Below are 22,938 nucleotides of genomic sequence, written 5' to 3'. Positions count from 1 at the left end.
ATATTATGACTTAGAAAGCTTCTATTGAAAATCCTATGTAATTCAGAATCCGATTATGTATAAAAGTTTAAACTCCATATGATTACTAAATAAAATGTTAATGTAAGAAAAACAGAATTTATTTTGATTGCTCCGATACGCATCCGAAACATATCATTTCTTATCTTCAAAGTATACTAATTTTGATTCAAATGATGTGTCTTACGATGATCTTGATTGCAAGTAAATATTTTTAAAATATATGACTTTATTTTAATATTTAAAAAATTTATTGAGCTTCATGTATACATTGCTGAAGAACTGTGATTAAGAAATTGAGTTCTATAAATACACATACCTCAATGATCATCTATATGTTTTTCTCTCCTACATTCTTAGAAACTATCATCAGAATATATATATATAGAGTGAATACTATAAATTTTGAATAATTCTAGATCACTCTACATTCTCGATAACATAGAATTTCAGTTTTATTCACGTTTATTATTAAATTCTGAAATTCAACCAAAGAAAAGAATGATTAAAGAAGAATGCATCTTTTGAGGGGGAGCTTTAGATATTCAGTATCTTATCCTAAAGAAACTTTAATTTGATGCATACCTTGAATTTTATGGATTGATTTTGATGAACCTCCTTATATTGCAAGACATGCTTTAATTACCTTGAGATGAGTTCTATAAAGGCTGTCTTATCTCAAACCTTGAGTCTTATGAAAATGAGCTGAAACTTATAGAAAATATATTTTTGAGATTGACAATTTTATGAACATTATCTTCAAATTCTAAACTCTTAAATGGAATGATCAATAGAGGGGGAGAAAGAAAATTTCAGAAGGAGAGGTCTCACGGAACTTAATTACATAAATCTATAGAAGAGGGAAAGAATACTAAATGAAAAGTGATCCTAATACTCTCCAATATGTATCATCTGAAATTTAAATCTGAAAATCTTTATGATACACCTTGAGGCATGTTATTTGGTTAATATATCTTCTGCACAAATCATGAACCAAATTGCAATTCAAATAGTTGATCTTAAGAGCCTCTAATTTAATGAAAAAAGGGGAGAATAACGTGTTAAATTTTCTTGAGTATCTCGTAGAAAATCTATTTTGGAATTCACTAATGAGTCCTAATTGGCTTGCTCTTTAGAACTTCAATATTGTGCCAATTCATATTTTTATATATGTATCAAATCGTGCTTATTTTCTAAAGGAATAAAAGAAAGTCCTTAAAAGAGCTCTAAGATATATCATAAATTGCATGAATTCATATTTTGGTATTTGTGCCCCAATGCTCTTATTATCATAAAAAGAACTTTGAAGTCATGATCCAACATGATGATATGTTTTTCAAGTATATAAGTTTTGATCTTTTACTCTGAAAATCAATTAAATTGCTCTCATGTTGATAAAATACTTAATAGATTGGGCAAACGTTCTTCAATGAACAAGCTTTCATACTTATTATTAAAGAGAGGTTAGATTTCCACTCATGTTTTTCCTTGAATATCATTTGTGGTACTTCTTGAATTAACCTAAGGAAGATTCCACCTACACTTGATTAGAAAACTATCTGTGGTATCAAATTAGAAAATCTCTTGAATTCACACTCGATGTGTTCTGATCTGATCTTTGTACTTAATGTTTCACTATCTTTTTGATGTTGTCAAAAAGGGGGAGAAATATCTAAGTATATGCTATATACTCAGAATGCTTTATTACTTTGAATTGAATACAAATCAGCTTAAAATTTAAATATGTTGATTGTGTTAAGCTGATTAAATCTAAAGCATTATCATGAAGTATGTTTTTAAATATATATGTTTTTCCACTTCATGCAACTTAGCTATGTATTACTTCTAGAAATACAATATCTTTTATATTGCATATACTCCAAGTTTTGTCATCATCAAAAAGGGGGAGATTGATGACCCAAAGATTGATTCATAGATTGATTTTGATGATCACAAAACCTTGAAGTATAGATACTAATGTTTATGTTGCAAGGAGAAAGATATTTATGTTGCAAGGAACATAGCAAGTTGGAAGAACACAAGAAGGCCTCTAAAAGCACTCAAGAAAAGTTGGAAGAAAGCTACAAGTTATTGGCCCAAGTCTCAAGTTCAAAAGATTCAAATTGGAGGAGCAAATTCAAGGAAAATTTAAAAGAATAGTCTTCGAGTCGACTCCTGAGGAATTCGAGTCGACTCCAATGCTTGGCGAGTCAACTCGAGAGTAGAACGAGTCGACTCCAGGGTGTAAAAGGCAGAAAAGTCAGAGAGGGATTTTCGACCCTGAGATTCGAGTCGACTCCTGAGGAATGCGAGTCGACTCCAATGGTTGTCGGGTCGACTCCAAAGAAAGCGAGAGTCGACTCTCAGTGGTACACAAGGGAAAACTCAGAGAAGCAGTTTTTGGACACTGAGATTCGAGTCGACTCCCACAAAGTCCGAGTCGACTCCAAAGACAGCGCAACCCCAAGACAGAAGACGGTATTTTCGTCTCTGAGAGGCGAGTCGACTCCAAGACAAGTCGAGTCGACTCCAAGGCAGCGCGGCTCCAAAATACAGAGGATCAGTTTTCCGACTCTGAGATTCGAGTCGACTCCCAGACAGCTCGAGTCGACTCCAAGGCAGCACTACACTAAGATGGCAGAAGACCAACTTTCGAAAACTGAGAGCCGAGTCGACTCCAAGGAAGTTCGAGTCGACTCCAAGACTGGACGAGCCAAAAGACAGAGGATCGGGAGTTCGGACTCTGGGATTCGAGTCGACTCCCAGGATAGTCGAGTCGACTCGAGAGGACAAAATTCAAAATTGGATCCACGGACTTCAGTGGATGAGCCGACTCCGAAATTGCCAAGTCAGCTCCAGAAGTTGGCGAGTCGACTCCAGGTTAAGACGAGTCGACTCCCAGTCGAGGCAAGCACATTAATTCAAATTTGGAACAGTGGCCGAGTCGTCTCCGGTAAAACACGAGCCGACTCCTGCAACAGGCGAGCCGACTCCTGATCGCGCGAGTCGACTCCGATCCCAACGGTCATATTGTCAGGAGGTGCAGACTGGTTCCAACGGCTCTATTTTTGTCTCTAACGGCTAGATTCTTGTTTCCACGCCATCTAAAGCTATAAAAACAAGAAGAGAGCTAGGAGAGAACGCATGGAAGTGGGAGAGATCATCTAGGAAAGAGATCTCAAAGAGATTACAAAGGAAATCTCCCATAAGCACAAAAGGGCCATCCAAAACGAAATAGAGAGAAGAAGAGCATCCAAGTGAATCCGAAAGCTTCCTCTCCATCCGTGTGCTGCCTCGGGGATCCTCTACTTCATGCCAAATCAGAGGAGGATCAAGTAAAGAAGAAGCCGAGCTCCTCCATCTTCAAAACTCGTTTGAGGGCTTCTCTTTACTCTATTTGTTTATATTGTCATATCTGCTTGTTTAAGAAGCTTTGATTTGTTCTTATTCTTTGTTTTAATATCTTGTAACTTGATTCAATCAAGGGATTGAATCAAGGGGTTAAAGGTTTGTTGGTGAGCCAAAGGGAAAACCAACGGTGTAAGGTTTGTTGGTGAGCCAAAGGGAAAACCAACGGGATTAAGGTTTGTTGGTGAGCCAAAGGGAAAACCAACGGGGTTTAGGTTTGTTGGTGAGCCGAGGGTAAAACCAACGTGTAAGGGTTCGATTGTGATCCCGGGAAAACAATCGGAGTGGTTCTAGTCGGTGAGCCTGGGAAAACCGACCGAGTTCGTTGTGCGCTCGTAAAACAACAAGTTGGGTTGTGAGCTTGTAAAACAACCGACTGTAATCTGTAGGATTATAGTGAAATTCCCAAGAAGTCTTGGGGAGTGGATGTAGGTGCTGGGGTGCACCGAACCACTATATGTTTGCTGTGTTTGTAATGCTTTTTGTCATTATCTAACTCACACACTTACTCACTTAGATAAATTGCTTGCTTAACTATTATCCGCGAATTCTTTAGTTGCAAGCATACTCAATCAAGTCACATTCTATACATCAAACTGTCGCTAAGTTTAACTTTCACTGCGCATATATACAACTTAGCATAATTAATCAAAAAGTGCTAGAAGTAGCTTAAAAGTTTTAAAAGACCCAATTCACCCCCCCTCTTGGGTTGTATCTACTGGGCAACACCAGTCATTGGTACATTGAGTCGGGGATCAATGATTACCGGAAAGACTAGCATGTCTTATGTATGCTTGATGCAGAGGATGATTGATCTCACAATCATTTGTGTGGAGACACTAATACAAAGATGTGGGTGCTCATTAGAGGAATGAGTTCACTGAATTGACCTACAAAGAGAAATCTTATGAAGTCTTACTTACATGTCAAAAGATGATTCTCTTAGTGGGAGTTGTGCAACTGATCCTATGACCTGAGATCACCATGGTATGTTGTGCACATGAACCCATATTTTGGTTTACACTCATTCATGACAATAAGTTATGTACGAGGTCTTCTGGATATGGTGAATTGTGTACGAAGATTATGAGTAGGTCAACAAGGAATTAATCACTTCTAGTAAGAGAAGATAGCATCCTATTTATTCTAATCATATGATAATTCAGGAAGCCTTTGATCAAAGCAGAATGAAAATTAGAAAGAGTTTCTAATGTTTCATTATTTGAATTATCATTAAAAGATTGAGAAAAATATGAATATGAAATTGAGTTTGACATATATTCATACTCATATACATATTTGGGATGCAGTTTGATTAAAGGATTGAATTGCATGGTAACTTGCCACTGAAGGGTATTTTTGGTATTTCCACCAAATTCCATATTTTTTGGGTAGACATGACACGTTGCTAGACGTCAATCTTGTTTTATAGGTTTGATCAAATTAAAGAGTTTAATTCGATCACCAATTAGAAAGGATTCTAATTGTTAAGTTCGGGTTCGCGCAGTTTGGACTTAAATCGATTAGAAGAGTTCTAACCAAGTTGGGTCAACTCGCACTCACACCTATTGCTGGCTAAGTATGGAACCCAATGGGTCACACACAAGAAAACTTATCAAAGGTCTAATTGGATTAGATCATGTTTGCAAGATAAACATCCTAGCAGGTGTTGCAAACCTTAGCTCCTGATTCGAATTGGATTTGAATCTGATTCGAATTGGATTCGAATCTGATTCTTAATTGATCTAATTTGATTAGATCATATTCTAATATGGGTTAGCCAAGAGTTGGCACCTAATTGGCTTGGTTTGAGTCTAATTGGATTAGAATTAATAAATCATTCAATCTAGACCGTTAGATCTTGATCTACCGTTGGATGAAGACATAATGGAGAGTTGGTTTAACCCAATTGGATTGGGTTAGAGGATGGCTACCATAATTGACCATTGGATCTTAATCCCACCATTGGATGAAGACATAATGGGTCAAGTGAATAGCGCCTTGCATTGGAGCCCTTGGATCATCATCATGAAAGATCAAGAGGTGAGGCGTGATGGACATGTGATTAGCATGTAATGTTGACTTGGTCAAAATATGGCACCACATGAAAGGACATATCATTTGATACACCTTCTCACTTGATCTGCACCTCCTCTTATTTGATATGGCCCTTTAGATGATGCCCTTTTATGAGAGGATGTGTGGATGGGATGCATCCCTTGGAGATGCATCCCCACACCTATTATAAATAGGTTAGCACTCCATGGGTTTCATTATTCCAATTCCACCCCACTCCTCTCTTCTTTCTTTCTTACATTAGTTTCTTTCTTTCTAGCATTGCTTCTAGTGTGTCCTAAGCCAAGACAAGGTGGTCTTCTTTAGGACAAAAAGGATTAGAAGTGATTTTAGAAGGCTAAAGAAAAATAGAAAGGAAGGAAAGCAAGCCATTAGAGTTCTTTAGAAGAATTCTGCAATAAGGATCAAAAGTCTTTGGAGCTAAAGTCTTGATCAAGTTTTCGTGTGGATCACCATTGGAGGGCGGACACATGGACGCCTCGTGGAGATTGTACACTTTGGATTAGTGTTTGAGGTATTCTACTAATTCTGCATTTATTTTATATCATTTGATTGTAATCATTAAGGTGATCTAGGCTTAAAAGGATTTCATGCATAGGGACTTTATTAAGAAATTTTTAAAATCCCTAGCTTCCGCTGCGCATTATAACATGCTAAAATCCTTCAGTACCTTCATCTGACTTGGCATCAAATTTACTTAGATCCTCCTTGCCATTGTTTAAAATGAAACATCTACATACAAATACTCTAAGATATTTAGTGGTTGGTTTCTTATTCTTCCAAAGTTCATAAGGAGTTTTCTTGGTTATAGGTTGTATTAATACCCGATTTAGAATATGGCAAGCAGTGTTTATAGCTTCAGTCCAAAAGTACTTTGGAAGATTTGACTCGCACAACATCGTGCGTGCCATTTCTGCCAAAGTCCTATTTTTTCTTTCAACAACCCCATTTTGTTGAGGCGTTCTAGGTGCTGAAAATTGATGTGAGATACCGTTTTCATTACAAAATTCTTCAAAGTGTTGATTTTCAAATTCAGTTCCATGATCACTTCGAATTGCTATTAAGGTGAGCTTCTTTTCATTTATGATATAATTATAATATTTCAAGAATGCTGAAAATGCTTCATTCTTATGTGCCAAAAATGAAACCCATGTATATCTTGAAAAATTATCTACTATAACTAGTCCATACTTCTTCCCTCCTAGACTCGCAGTTCTAGTGGGTCCAAATAGATCCATATGTATGAGTTCAAAAGGCCTAGTTGTTGATACTATATTCTTTGATTTGAAGGATGATTTTGTTTGTTTTTCTAATGAGCATGGTCCACAAATTTTGTCCTTTTCAAAGATCAATTTTGGCACATCTTTTATTAATTCCTTCTTGACTAGTTTTGATATTAATTCCATACTAGCATGTCCTAGTCTGCGATGCCAAAGCCAACTTGTTTCATTTTTCTTTTCTTCATTAGTAATTAAACATAATCCATTTTTCTTGCCTAATTCATGAAGATCTACCATGTAAATATTTCTTTGCCTTTGCCCTATAAGTACAATGCTATTATCTTTAGGATTTGTGATTATGCATACTGATGCTTCAAATGTGACTTTAAACCCTTTATCACAAAATTGACTTATGCTAAGTAGGTTATGTTTCAAACCATTAACTAATAAGACATTTTCTATGAAGGTAGATGGAGTAATGAAAATTTTAACCTTTCCAATGATATACCCTTTTCCATTGTCTCCATAGGTTACTACTTCACCCTTCTTAGATTCCAAGGTGACAAATTGGTCTACGTCACCGGTCATGTGTCTTGAACAGCCGCTATCTAGATACCATCGTTTATCCACTTTATTAGCTGCAAGACACCCCTGCAATCAAGATCAAGAATGAGCTTTAGGTACCCAAACTATGTTGGGTCCTTTAGGGTTAGTACTTGATGTTCCTTTTGGAACCCAAACTTTCTTGAATTTAAGCTTATAATTATTACTCAATTTGTTTTGGCTGGACTTTCTATAGTTACATTCATATGCTTTATGTCCTAATTTATTGCAACAATGACAAGTAATATTTTCGTTTTTAGCTTTTACAAATATGTTCTTTAAGTATTTTTATTTTCTATTTGTTTTATATCCTAATCCAGCCTTATCATATACAGCTTTTTGACTATCAAGAATCATATTTAATTTGGTTGAGCTAAGAGTAATCTTGTCTACTAAGAATTTATATTTTTCAGCATCTTCTTTTAACTTGACATTTTCAGCAATTAAATTCTTGGTTTCATTTGTGAGTCTCCTACTTAATGTTTTATAGTTATGAGATAGTTTCAGCTTATCTTTGATACGAGATTGATTTTCTTCTTTTAGAACTTTATTTTTATTGATTAGTTTTTTGTGTTCTTCCATGAGTTCTAAAAATGCATCATGTAATTCATCAACAGTAAAATCACATTCAAGTTCAGAATCTACCTCATCGTCATTGGCCATATGACATATTTGGGCCGTCTCTTGATGATCTTCCTCTTCCGAACTTGACTCCTCACTTTCACTCCATTCAGCCATGAAGTTCTTCTTTTTAAGTTTTCTTGCCATCCACTTTAATTCCGGACAATCTATCTTATAATGCCCGGGCTTGTTACACTCATAACAAATAGGTGTTTCCTTTTTCTTTTCTTTGTCCTTACCCTTTTCTTTGCTTGAGCTACCTTTGAAGAAGGGTTTCTTTTTATGAAATCTCTTCTTACCTCTCATAAATTTTCTGAATTTTCTTCCAAGCATAGCCATTCCTTCTTCATCAAATTCATCATCATCATCAGATTCTTCCGATTCAGTTTCTTGTTTTGGAGTGGTAGACTTTAGGGCAATGGTCTTTCTTCTCTTGACCTCATCTTCTGAATTTTGCCTCATGGTCAACTCATGGATCATGAGTGATCCTAGAAGTTCCTCCAATTGCAGTGTATTGAGGTCCTTTGCTTCCTGAATTGTTGTTACCTTGGCCTCCCTAACTCTTGGTAGAGACCTGAGAATTTTTCGCACCATTTCAGAGTTAGTATAAGACTTTCCTAAACTCTTTAGCCCATTTATGATTTCAGTAAAACGAGTAAACATATCAGTTATGGACTCAGTGGATTTCATTTTAAACAATTCATACTTATGTACTAATATGTTTATTTTTGACTCCTTAACTTGATTAGTTCCTTCATGTGTGACCTCAAGTTTATCCCAAATTTCTTTTGCAGAGATGCATGTAGATATCCTATTGAATTCACTTACATCTAGTGAACAGTAAAGTACATTAATCGCTTTAGCATTTAATTGTGCTAGTCTTCTATCACTTTCATTCCAATCCATTTCTGGTTTGGGTATGATAGTGCCCTCTATACTAATTGTGGGTGTGTGAGGTCCTCTAGTTATAATATACCACAGTTCATAGTCTAGAGCTTGAATGAATATCCTCATCCTAGCTTTTCAGTATGTGTAATTTGTGCCATTAAATAGAGGAGGTCTATTTGTGGATTGCCCCTCACTCATAGAACATCCCACTTGGGTTGTCATGATCTTTGACTCTTGATTCTGAGATCAACAAATACTATAGGAGCACCTTGCTCTGATACCACTTGTTGCCCAAGGTGACAAGCCAATAGGGGGGGTGAATTGGTTTCTCTTAATTTTTACTATCTTACTTATGTCAATTGATGAGTTAGTGAAATATAACAAAGCACAATACAAACACATAAGAAGTATAGTGGTTCGGTGCTCTCCCAAGCACCTACGTCCACTCCCCAAGCGACCCCTTGGAAATTCACTATAATCCCGCGGATTACAGTTAGATTGTTTTTCGGGCTCACAATCCAAAAATCTTTACACTTTGATTTTCCGGGATCACCAAAAACCTATGTTGGTTTTACGGGCTCACCAACGAACCTATGTTGGTTTTACGGGCTCACCAACAAACCTTTACAATTGGTTTTACGGGTTCACCAATAAACCTACTCCATTGGTTTTGCGGGCTCACCAACAAACCTTTACAAGGTGATTAATAAAAGAAGGAAGAAAGTTTAAGCTCCTAGATGAGCAAATATAACATTTATAATCTACAAAGAAGAGTTTAGAGAATAGTTATCGCTTGATGAGACTTCTCTCTTCTCTGTCAGGAATGCTTCACTCTTCAAGGGTGGATGGAGCTCTTAATGTCTCTTGGAATCTGCTCAACCACTTTCTTTTCACTCTTCAAATGAAGCACTTGGATGAAGAAGATTAGGGCACTTGTCTTTCTTGTGTAATCTTTGATATTTTGCAAAATGATGTTTTCTCTGATGAATAGTGTCACTTTAAATAGTTTCCTTCATCCATTGGACAAGCCCTAATGGTTAGAATTCAAAAACTAGCCGTTACTCACTGTTGGAAGGTCAAAAAGTACTTCTGCAGAACTAGCCGTTATGCTTCTGCCCGTGCTTGGGTCGACTCAACTTTTACTGGGGTCGACCCAACTTTCACTTGGGTCGACTCAACCTTTGCTAGGGTCGACCCTCTCAGAACCACAGAACCTTGCATTTCAACCTTCCTTCACTTGGGTCGACTCAACATCTTTTTGGGTCGACTCAAGGTTCAGTTGGGTCGACTCAACTTCCACTTGGGTCGACCCTCTCAGGGTTTCCAAAGAACCTATTTTTGAATGTCATTGCCTTTGGGTCGACTCATGTTAACTTAGGGTCGACTCAAGTTTGGGTCGACTCAAGTTTCATTTGGGTCGACCCTCTCAGTGTTTCCAGAGAACTGTTTCTTGAGGCTTGAGAGGCTTGAGGTTTGGGTCGACTCATTCTTTGCTTGGGTCGACCCAACTACTGTTCATCCGTGCCATTTTTGCAGAAGTGTGCCAGATGCTTTCTTGATGTGCCGGGGTCGACTCAATCAACCTTGGGGTCGACTCAATCCACATTTTGCTGCAACTTAAGGTTAGATTCATCCATATAAACAATGAAATTCATCTTTATCTTATTATACTAATGTACTGAGAGTAACAGACTTATAAATGATGTATCGAATTAACTTGTAACATACTCTTGATTATTGTATTAATCATCAAAATACCACTATCATCCTCATTGTCTATGGTGATTCTGATTTAAAACTTGAAGGATATACCGATTCAAGTTTTCGGTCAGATCAAGATGATAGCAAGAGAGTGTTGGGATATATCTTTACTCTTAAGGATGGGGCTATTTGCTGGAAGAGTTCCAAGCAGCATACAGTGGCAAATTCTACATATGAAGCAGAATACATCGCAACATCTGATGCAGCTAAAGAAGCCGTATGGTTGCGCAAGTTCATCACCGAGCTGGGAGTGGCACCTTCCATTGATGGTCCAGTTCCTATATTTTGTGATAACACTGGAGCCATAGCTCAGGTAAAGAAACCTAAAGCACATCAGCGGACCAAGCATATTCTGCGACGCTATCACCTTGTTGCCCAGATATACAACCCAAGAGGGGGGGTGAATTGGGTTTTAAAATAATTATTGCAATTTAAAAGCTTTGTGAGTAACTAATTAAAACTTTTGCAAGTGGATTAATTAGTTGCTATATGTAGTGAATGAAAGGAAAGTAAGAGACAATAAAGCAATCACAAACACAAGAAAATTTATAGTGGTTCGGAGCTAACCCTTGCTCCTACATCCACTCCCCAAGCCTCACTTGGGAATTCACTATAATCCCTCGGATTACAGCTGGTTGTTTTACAAGCTCACAACCTAACTTGTTGTTTTACGAGATCACAATGAACTCGGTCGGTTTTCTCAGGCTCACCGACTAGAACCACCCGATTGTTTTTCCGGGATCACAATCAAACCCTTACACCGTTGGTTTCAACCTAGGCTTACCAACAAACCTTTACACCCTTGATTCAATCCCCTAATTGAATCAAGTAAGGAACAAATGGTTTGAAAAACAAACAGAAAAATAAAGCTTCTTAACAAGCAGATATTCAGCGATATAAATAATAGAGAAGTTAAGAGCCCTCAAACAAATTTATGAAGATGTAGAGGAGGGCTTCTCGAACTCGGGGTCTCCTCTTGAATGTCTCGAAGACTTGATGACTGACGGAGACTTCTTGAATGCTGGAAAGAGTTGGTTGGATGGAGTTTAATGCCCCTCTTCCTTCTTTTCGGTGTATTCCCTTTGAAATCCTTTGGTAGGTAGAGATTTCTTGTTTTCTTTGAAAGGAATGTCACTTCTCTACCTTGCTACAGTTCTCTGTGGCTATTTAAGCCATTATGAAAACTAGCCGTTAGACCCAATATTCTAGCCGTTCTGCACATTCTGCAACTCCTGACAATGTTTTCGTTGGGATCGGAGTCGACTCGCGCGATCTGGAGTCGACTCGCCTGTTGCAAGAGTCGACTCATGCTTTTCTGGAGACGGCTCGGCAACTGTTCTGGATTTGAATTAAAGTGCTGTCTCGACTGGGAGTCGACTCGACTCAACCTGGAGTCGACTCCCCAATGTCCGGAGCTGACCTGGCATTTTTGGAGACGACTCGTTCCAAGGAATCCTGAGATTTATTTTCAAGTTTGCTCACTCGAGTCGACTCGAAAATTCTGGGAGTCGACTCGGCGCTCAGACCCAGAAATCTCGATCTTCTGTCTGTTGACTTGTGCCATCTCGGAGTCGACTCGAACTATCTCGGAGTCGACTCGGCTCTCAATATCCGAAAAACAGTCTTCTGTCTTTTGGGGTCGCGCTGCCTTGGAGTCAACTCGAACTGTCTTGGAGTCGACTCGCCTCTCAGAGACGAAAATACCGTCTTCTGTCTTTGGGGTTGCGCTGTCTTCGAGTCGACTCGGACTTTGCGGGAGTCGACTCGGCTCACAGTGTCCGAAATTTGCTCTCTGACTTTTGCCTTGTTTTTCTCTGGGAGTCGACTCTCGCTTCCTTAGGAGTCGACCTGCCAGCCATCGGAGTCGGCTCAAGTTCTTCAGGAGTCGACTCGGCTCTCAGGGTCCAAAATAGCTTCTCTGTCTTTCTGTCTGTTACTCTCTGGAGTCGACTCGGCAAGCATCGGAGTCGACTCGCGCTCTTCAGGAGTCGACTCGTTGACAGGTTCTGAGATGATTCTTTCTGTCCGTCTGTCTGTTCTCAGTCGGAGTCAACTCGTAATGTACAGGAGTCGACTCGAGCTCGTGCCAGTGCTTCTGATACGCTTGGAGTCGACTCGTAATTTCTCGGAGTTGACTCGAGTCTCAGACTTTGGTTCAAATTGAGTTCTTTACTTATCCAAGATGTATTGCACCAAATCTAGAGACACTTAACCATAAATTTACAAGTATTTGACTGAAACACTAGATTGAATTCATTAGTACAACATAAGATATACTCAAATGCTTTGAGCTCATCAAAATCAAATAGGGTTATAATCAATCACTCCACAATCTCCCCCTTTTTGATGATGACAAAACATTGAGTATATGTAAAGTGAATTGCTCAACAAACAAGGAGATTTATAGTAAAATTTTAAAATAAATTCAAGTGTCTAGTTATTTAATTTATCCAAAACTGAAAGGTGTGAAATAGTAAATTTTGAAGTTAAAGCTCCCCCTTTCATTTAGAATTATATAAGCCTTCATGTCATGCAATCAATTGTTTGGCTTATATATATTTAATGAGTTTGCTTTCTTAAAATTTCAGATTCTCCCCCTCAACACATGCATTCAACTTTGTTTAGATTCTCTGAATTTTCTTTTAGTGTATTGAAGCTTTTGAACTTGGATTTTTGTTTTTAGAGAGAAAATCTGCCAATTTGTTCTTGAGTATGATTCGACTAATCTCCGAATATTCCTTGAATAGATTCTGGAGATTACTCCTTTAGGAGCCCCAACAGAGAGATAATGAGCCTCGAGGTATCAAATCCACTTAGAACAAATTATTTTGTGTTTTAAAAGGTTTCTTTTTATTGATTCCCTTTACATGTCTATTCAATATATTTTCTCCCCCTTTTTGTCATCATAGCAAAAAGGAAGAAAGCACATCACAAAAGCAATTAGAGATCAAATTTGCAACAATTTGAAAGAGAAATGTCTACTCATTGTATTGATGTATATTTAAGTACACTTGTAGATACAACAAAAAGTAAAGCAGTAAGTACATATCTAAAAGAGAAAAACAAGCTACACTAGGATTTCTTTGTGGAGGATGTGGCTCCCTTGCTCAGTTTAGATTGTTGCATAATTAGACTGATCCCGTCTGTAATGTTTCCTAGTTGCCTTATGATCTCCGAGGTGTCCCTACTCTGGATCGAGGTGAGCTCAGTCAGATTCTCCTGAAGGGTATCCAACTTGGAGATCAGTACATTGGCTAGACACTCGGCCCCCTGACTCTGGCTGCCTAGGTCCTGTCGGATGTCATCTCGCTTCTTTCTTGTGTTACTCATGACATCGCTCATATTTGAAAATTGGGCTTGTATAAGGCTTCTGACATTGTAAATCTCTTCCCTCAGATGAGCCGTCATCTCGGTCACGGCTGCCAATGAAGGAACCAGGGCAGTGGAGGGAGCAGCCGCTGGACCTCGGAGCTCCCACAGTAGGTCGTCCCGAAGATCCCTCATGATCTCCTGCCGCAACTCCCGGAGCTGCGCAGGAGAGATCCGGACCTCCTGTGGCTGAGAAGGTGGTGCAGTGGAGGGTCCGGCTGAAGTGGATGGTGCTGAAGTGGAGGGATAGGTGGGAAAATCGGAGTCATGATCAAGGCTGGGGGAGTGACGAGTAGTAGGGTCAATAAGTGTGGAAGAGAATGGTTTCCGGACCCAGACTCCCTCAACCTTATCAAATCTCATCCTGTGAAGAGTTCCCTCACCCATGCGATCTGTGTATCGCAGTGCGCGAGAGGGTTCCCCCTCAGGAATGGGGACCTCTAACTCCCTGAAGATCAATGTGTACAGCATCCCATAGGGAAGAGTAAGCCTTGGTTTGTCTAGAGGCTCACATAGGTATTTATAGATGAGCTTAGGAAAGTTGATTGGGGTATCTTGAAGAATGTAGTACATTAGGGCTAGGTCCCTCTCAGATACAAAGTCAAAACGGCCTGTCTTAGGGAAGAGGGTCCTAGATATAATACTTAAGAGGAGCCGCATTTCAACTGATAGCTGACTTGCAGACACCTCATCTAGGGAGGACTGGGGTGGACTCCCTAGTATGGCCGTAAGGGCCTCAGTCCTATCGGCTGGGTGAGAGGGAAACACCCCTACTTGGGGAAGATGAAGGATTTGTGCAATGAAATCCTCCGAAATAAATAAAGGGACACCCGCTACGGTTCCTTGTATCCCACCATGACCCCTAGCTACTGTCCCGTAAAACTCCCTAACTAGCCCCGGATAAGTAGGGAGATCTAGGGAGCAAAACATCTCTAACCTTGGGCCCTTAACCTATGCCCTATTGTAAAGCCTTCCCGGGAGAGGAAGTCAAAGTTGACATACCTCCCGGTGGAGACCGCCTTTCCGGCGCACGGACACGAGGGAACCGGCCTCGGCGGGGAAGGAACCGGAGGTTGTGGCCTCACGGGTTCATTCCGAGCCTTAGACCGTCGCTCGGCGCCGCTCGCGGATTGGGGCCTCTTCCGGCTCGGGACAACAACTTTTCGAGGCATCCTAGACCGAAGAAGGGGGGAAAGACACGAGGAATCGGGGGGAAACTCGACGGAAATGCCCTAATGGAGGTCGGAGACGACTCTAGGGTTTTTGAACAGTGGAGGCGGTGAATAGAAGTGTCGATTAAACGCTTCGATTGGGGTTAAAATATCGGATTCCCGACCTCGAGTCGACTCCAAAATATTTGCGAGTCGACTCCCCCTATGATGCCATCGACCTCGAGTCGACTCCTATCTATGTGCGAGTCGACTCCCCCTCATGAGCCGACTCTAAAATGTATCCGAGTCGACTCGTAATCTGGCACGTACCTAAAAATCATGTTATTTTCGTGCCAAACAAGGGATAATCACTAAGTTTATGATCTGATTTGATAATCATAGATGAGAAACACTATATTTAACACAAGCTAATCATCAAAATCAATGAACTAGAAGAGAACATCACTAGGATGGATCAATCACTCCTAATCCTCTCCTAAGCACACAAAATCGCTCTTCACTCAAGGGTTTTATGAAGATGTCAGCTAGTTGATCATCAGTGCAAATAAACTAAAGTGTAACATCACCATTCAGTACATGATCTCTTATGAAGTGATGTCTTATTTCAATGTGTTTGGTTCTCGAGTGCTGAATTGGATTCTTAGTTAAGTTAATAGCACTAGTATTGTCACAATTAATGGGAATTTTATCTTGTTTAATTCCATAATCTTCAAGTTGTTGTTTGATCTACATGATTTGAGCACAACAACTCCCAGCAGCAACATATTCGGCTTCAGCAGTAGATAATGCAACCGACTTTTGTTTCTTGCTAAACCATGAGATTAGATTTTCTCCTAAGAATTGACATGACCCGCTGGTGCTTTTTCTATCAAGTTTACAACCAGCAAAATCTGAATCTGTATATCCTATTAAGTTCAGGCTAGATTCTTTAGAATACCATAAACCTATATTTTTTGTTCCTATTAGGTATTTAAAGATTCTCTTAACTGCAATTAAATGTGATTCCTTAGGATTAGATTGATATCTAGCACACATGCATACACTAAACATGATATCAGGTCTACTTGCAGTGAGATATAATAAAGATCCTATCATACCTCTATACATCCTTTGATCTACTGATTTACCTGATTTATCTTGGTCTAGTTTGCATGATGAGCTCATGGGTGTGCTGATTGACTTGTTTTCTTCCATATCAAACTTCTTAAGCATCTCCTTGATGTATTTAGCTTGATTGATGAAGATCCCTTCTTCAGATTGTTTGATTTGGAGCCCGAGAAAATAGTTCAGCTCTCCCATCATGCTCATTTCAAATTCACTCTGCATCAAGTCAGCAAATTCTTCGCAGAGGCGATTGTTAGTAGCACCGAAAATAATATCATCAACATAAATCTGCACTACTAATATTTCTTTATTTTTCTTATTTAAAAACAGTGTTGTATCTACATTTGCCCTAGAGAACTCATGATCTAGTAGAAATTTGCTAAGTCTTTCATACCATGCTCTAGGTGTTTGTTTCAAACCATAAAGTGCTTTGTTTAATTTATACACATGATTGGGGTATTAATGATTTTCAAAACCAGGAGGTTGTTCTACATACACCTCCTCATTAATGTACCCATTCAAAAATGCACTTTTTACATCCATTTGAAATAATTTGAAATCTTTAGAGCATGCAAATGCTAAGTACAATCTAATTGCCTCAAGTCTAGCTACAGGAGCAAAGGTTTCATCAAAGTCTATACCTTCTTCTTGATTATAGCCCTTTGCTACTAGTCTAGCCTTGTTCCTAATTACAATTTCATTTTCATCAAGTTTATTTTTATATATCCATTTGGTACCTATTATTGAATATTCAGAGGGTCGTTCAACAAGGTTCCATACCTTGTTTCTAGTAAATTGGTTTAGTTCTTCTTGCATTGCATTTATCCAATTTACATCCTTTTCAGCTTCTTCTATGTGTTTAGGTTCAAAATGTGAGACAAAAGCTAGATGATTATTCAAGTTTCTAAGAGATGCTCTAGTCCTAACAGGTTGAGATGGATCATCTAAAATTAATTCCTTAGGATGCCCATAAGCATACCTCCAAGCCTTAGTCAGCCCATGATCCACAATTGCCTCTTGGCTTGATGATGCATTTCCAATTAGTTTTTGTTCATCTTCTTGTAATGTCATCTCATCAATCTTTTCTTCAAGAATTTCAACATCATCATCAAGATCAACTCTCTTGCTAGAAGAGATATCACTAGTGTCATCAAAAACAACATGTATAGACTCTTCAATAACAAGGGTTCTTCTATTAAAAACTCTATAGGCTTTACTTGTTGTAGAATACCCCAAAAATATACCCTCATCAGATTTAGAATCAAATTAACCTAGGTTATCCTTCCCATTATTATGAACGAAACACCTACATCCAAAAACATGAAAATAGTTTACTTTGGGCTTTCTATTTTTCCAAAGTTCATAAGGTGTTTTCTTTATAATAGGTCTCAATAAAACTCTATTTAATATATGACATGAGGTATTAATGGCTTCTCCCCAAAAATACTTAGGGAGGTTACTTTCACATAACATGGTCCGATCCATTTTCTCTAAGGTTCTATTCTTTCTTTCCACAACTCCATTTTGTTGTGGTGTCCTAGGTGCAGAAAAATTATGAGTTATCCCCTTTTTACCACAAAATTTATCAAATAGATGATTTTCAAATTCCGTTTCATGGTCACTTCTAATAGCTATGACTGAAGCATCTCTAGCATTAGTTACTTCCTTATGAAATTTCTTAAATACTGAAAATGCTTGTTCTTTATGAGCTAAAAACATGACCCAAGTATATCTAGAAAAATCATCTACAATAACAAGGCCATATTTGTTTCCACCTAGACTTGTGGTTCTAGTTAGTCCAAATAGATCCATGTGTAGTAGTTCTAGAGGTCTAGAGGTAGAGACACAATTTATGGATTTAAAGGAGTTCCTTGATTGTTTGCCATATTGACAAGCTTCACAGATTTTATTTTTCTCAAATTTTAGTTTTGGCAAACCTATCACGGAATCTCTTTTCACTAGTTTTGATATTGTATCCATACTTGCATGACCTAACTTACGGTGCCATAACCAACTTGCATCATTATCCTTAGTTTCATTAACAACTAAACAGGGGTTATGTTTGGCAAGATCCTCAAGGTCTACTACATACACATTGCCACGTCTTATTCCTTTAAAAACTAAACTGTTGTCAATTGAGTTGGTTATGATGCATAAAGATGGTTTGAACAAAACATCAAAACCTCTATCACACAACTAATTAATGCTAAGTAGGTTATGCTTAAGACCATCAATATATCGAACATTATCAATAAAGGTTGAAGGGGTGATTTGTACTTTACCTATACCAATGATGTGACCTTGGTTATTGTCTCCAAATGTCACAGCACCTCCCTTCTTAAGCTCAAGGGTGAAGAATTGGTCTTTGTCATCCGTCATGTGTCTTGAGCAGCCACTATCCAAGTACCAATAGTTTTTGTCGACCTTGGCTACAAGACACTCCTACACAAGCAAATCATACAATTTTAGGTACCCAAGTTTTCTTGGGTCCTTCATGGTTAGTAATGTTGGTTCCTTTTGGAATCCAAATCCTTTTAATTTTTCTTTTAGTTTTTTCTTTTCTATAATCACACACATTAGCTTTATGTCCTATTGTTCCACAGCAAAAACAGGTTATTTTCTTAGTTTTGCTTTTCCCTGCTTTTACAAAAAAATTACTAAGGAGCTTTTGCTTATTTTTTGGTTTATACCCTAAATCAGCTCTATTGAACACAGCTCGTTGACTATTAAGTATCATTTCCAATTTTTCAGAGCTATATGTAAACTTTTCTACAAAAAGTTTGTACTTTTCAAGTTCTAGTGCCAACTTTTGTTTTTCTGTTTTTAGTGCATTTAAGTCTATTGTGAAATTATCTCTATAAGTTTGTTTATCCCTTTTAAGTTCAGAAATTTTCTTGGTTAGTTTTTCGTTATCTTTAATTAAGGTATTAGTTTTTTGAATTAACAGTTGGTTGCTTGTCTTAAGTTCTGAATTTTCTTTACTGATAACATCTTTATCCTTAACTAATGTATCATACTTACGGAAGAGAGATTGGTTAGTTAGTTTCAATTCTTTGTTCTTAAGGTTTATTGTCTTATATTCGTCCATTAATTCATTAAAAGCATCATATAATTCATCGAAGGTAAAGTCTAAATGTGTTTCAGATGTTACCTCATTGTCGTTTGCCATAAAACATAGGTTGGCCTTTTCTTCTTGTTCCTCATCCGACGATGATGATGATGTATCGGAGTCCGATAGGGTGGAGACGAGGACCTTCTTTTTCTTGTACTTGCTGGCCTTCTTGAGCAAAGGACAGTCTGCTCTGAAGTGTCCCGGCTTCTTACATTCGTAACATCCGATTTCCTCATTTTTTCTTTCCTTACCTTTATCCTTGTGATAGGAACTTGAGGGGCCTCTCCTTTGATGAAAGGACTTCTTTCGGTTGATGAATTTTCTGAACTTACGCACGAGAAGAGCCTCATCATCATCTCCCTCATTGTCTTCCTCTTCACTGCTGCTGCTGCAAGATAAATCTTTGTTAGTAGAAACAGATTTGAGGGCTATTACTTTTTTCTTATGGGAGGACTCTTCTTCACTGTGTTGCTTCATTGTTAGTTCATGCGTCATGAGGGATCCAAGAAGCTCCTCGAGTGGCAGCTTGTTTAAGTCATTGGCTTCTTGGATTGTCGTTACCTTGGCTTCCCATGACCTTGGCAAACAGCGAAGAATCTTCCTGACAAGTTCACTTTTAGTATAATTTTTGCCAAGGCTTTTTAGGCCATTGACAATGTCAGTAAATCTAGTAAACATGCAAGTGATTGTTTCATTAAAATCCATCTTAAATAATTCATACTTATGAACTAATATATTTATTTTAGATTCTTTTACTTGATTTGTGCCCTCGTGGGTCACTTCAAGTCTATCCCAAATCTCTTTTGCAGAATTGCAAGTAGAGACTCTATTGAATTTATTTCTATCTAAAGCACAATAAAGCACATTCATTGGTTTGGCATTTAGTTGTGCCTTCCTTATATCATTGTCATCCCAATCCTTTTCAAGTTTGGGTATAGTTACACCCTCTACAAAAATTGATGGGACGTATGGTCCATTAAGTATGGTGGTCCACATCTCATAGTCTTGTGCTTGGATGAATATTCTCATCCTTGCCTTCTAATATGAGTAGTCGGATCCATTAAAGAATGGAGGTCTATGGGTGGACTGGCCCTCAATATGAGAAGATCCAAATGGGGTTGTCATTTTGATCTTTTACTCTTTTGGTAAAAGAGTTCCGGCTCTGATACCACTTGTTGCCCAGATATACAACCCAAGAGGGGGGGGTGAATTGGGTTTTAAAATAATTATTGCAATTTAAAAGCTTTGTGAGTAACTAATTAAAACTTTTGCAAGTGGATTAATTAGTTGCTATATGCAGTGAATGAAAGGAAAGTAAGAGACAATAAAACAATCACAAACACAAGGAAATTTATAGTGGTTCGGAGCTAACCCTTGCTCCTACATCCACTCTCCAAGCCTCACTTGGGAATTCACTATAATCCCTCGGATTACAGCCGGTTGTTTTACAAGCTCACAACCTAACTTGTTGTTTTAATTCTGGATTTGAATTAAAGTGTTGTCTCGACTGGGAGTCGACTCGACTCAACCTGGAGTCGACTTCCCAATGTCCGGAGCTGACCTGGCATTTTTGGAGACGACTCGTTCCAAGGAATCCTGAGATGTATTTTTCAAGTTTGCTCACTCGAGTCGACTCGGAAATTCTGGGAGTCGACTTGGCGCTCAGACCCAGAAATTCCGATCTTCTGTCTGTTGACTTGTGCCGTCTCGGAGTCGACTCGAACTATCTCGGAGTCGACTCGGCTCTTAGTATCCGAAAAACAGTCTTCTGTCTTTTGGGGTCGTGCTGCCTTGGAGTCGACTCGAACTGTCTTGGAGTCGACTCGCCTCTCAGAGACGAAAATACCGTCTTCTGTCTTTGGGGTTGCGCTGTCTTGGAGTCGACTCGGACTTTGCGGGAGTCGACTCGGCTCACAGTGTCCGAAATTTGCTCTCTGACTTTTGCCTTGTTTTCCTCTGGGAGTCGACTCTCGCTTCCTTAGGAGTCGACCTGCCAGCCATTGGAGTCGACTCGAGTTCTTCAGGAGTCGACTCGGCTCTCAGGGTCCAAAATAGCTTCTCTGTCTTTCTGTCTGTTACTCCCTGGAGTCGACTCGTTTTACTCTGGAGTCGACTCGGCAAGCATCGAAGTCGACTCACGCTCTTCAGGAGTCGACTCGTTGACAGGTTCTGAGATGATTCTTTCTGTCCGTCTGTCTGTTCTCAGTCGGAGTCGACTCGTAATGTACAGGAGTCGACTCGAGCTCGTGCCAGTGCTTCTGATACGCTTGGAGTGGACTCGTAATTTCTCGGAGTTGACTCGAGCTCAGACTTTGGTTCAAATTGAGTTCTTTACTTATCCAAAATGTATTGAACCAAATCTAGAGACACTTAACCATAAATTTACAAATATTTGACTGAAACACTAGATTGAATTCATTAGTACAACATAAGATATACTCAAATGCTTTGAGCTCATCAAAATCAAATAGGGTTATAATCAATCACTCCACACACCTGGTTCGAGAGATTATAGAACGAGGTGATATTGATCTTCAGAAGATTGATACAAAAAAAAATCTGGCTGACCCATTTACTAAAGTCCTCGGTATCAAAGAGTTCAACGAACACAAGTCGAAGATGGGTATTAGATACTGTGCCGATTGGCTTTAGGCTAAGTGAGAGTTGTTGGGAATTGTATCCTAAATGTCAATCGTCAGCATATTGATGATTGAATTTTGTAAATGAATTGACAAATTAATAAAGTGTTATTTGGCGTTATTCATCATTTCATCTTCAAATGAACTCTTATATGATGAAGTCCTTAGGACTTATATTATGATAAAGGAGGATTTATCTTTGAGTCCTTAAACTTGTTCGCGACCAAATGATATGTTGTTACTAGGATGACAACATTATCGAGATTAGGTTGTTGTGTGACATATATGTTGGTTGTCCTCTTAACCAAGAAGTGTGGAGACACTGGTATGCCATACAGGTGAAGTGTAGGAGTACATTTCACCGAACGTGACCAATTTCGGAATGCTCTACTATCGAGAGATGTTTCGAGTAGATATGGGTATAAGTTTAGCCCTCTGACCTGAGACCGCAACTTGTGACTAGCAAGCAACTCACTGTACTTTGGTACCAGACTATCTGAATTTCTAATTCAGTGATACAAGGTCACTGGGTGCAGTCAAGTATTTGCATAGTCAGTTGTGAGTCAAGATGGAATTGATCCCTCCTGGAAAGAGGAGATAATGTCTTGTGATTAATTTAGCAAAACCTTGGCCAGGGTAATCCCAGTGAGGAGTCACGGGATATCTAAAGTTAATCACATAATGGATGTACTAATTATAGGGTTGACAGTGAGCTTTAAGTCATCCAGGCATTAGGAGTCAAAGGGATTGAATTATACAGTAACCACAGTCCTGGGTTCCAAAATATTTGCTTCGCATATATTCGGCCTATCCGGACGTCGGGTACCATTGCTAGATGGTCACATCGATTAGTATAGGAAGATGTTCCTATACTATCGGCTTAGGTTCGAACCTATGAGGTCACATGTATAGAAGTTTCTAGGTTGATCAAATGGCTGATAGATGAT

At 38.8% G+C, this 22,938-nt stretch overlaps 1 protein-coding gene across 1 annotated transcript in view; it reads right to left on the bottom strand.

Moving 5' to 3' along the window:
* Window positions 1–8,540, bottom strand: part of LOC149753688 (uncharacterized) — a 72,876-nt gene extending 64,336 nt beyond the window's left edge. Inside the window, exons 1-2 of the mRNA XM_089930366.1 lie at window positions 7,971–8,540; window positions 6,376–7,373 (exon numbers count right to left, since the gene is read on the bottom strand). Coding sequence (XP_089786492.1) covers window positions 6,376–7,373; window positions 7,971–8,540 — 1,568 coding nt within the window. The remainder of the gene's footprint in view (window positions 1–6,375; window positions 7,374–7,970) is intronic.
* Window positions 8,541–22,938: the final 14,398 nt, after the last annotated feature.

Source organism: Phoenix dactylifera, chromosome 4 (assembly GCF_051530095.1).
Source record: "Phoenix dactylifera cultivar Ajwa chromosome 4, Ajwa_hap1_PhDact_Kaust_v1.1, whole genome shotgun sequence".
NCBI classification, from domain to species: domain Eukaryota; kingdom Viridiplantae; phylum Streptophyta; class Magnoliopsida; order Arecales; family Arecaceae; genus Phoenix; species Phoenix dactylifera.
This window is presented reverse-complemented; position numbering and strand designations above follow the sequence as displayed.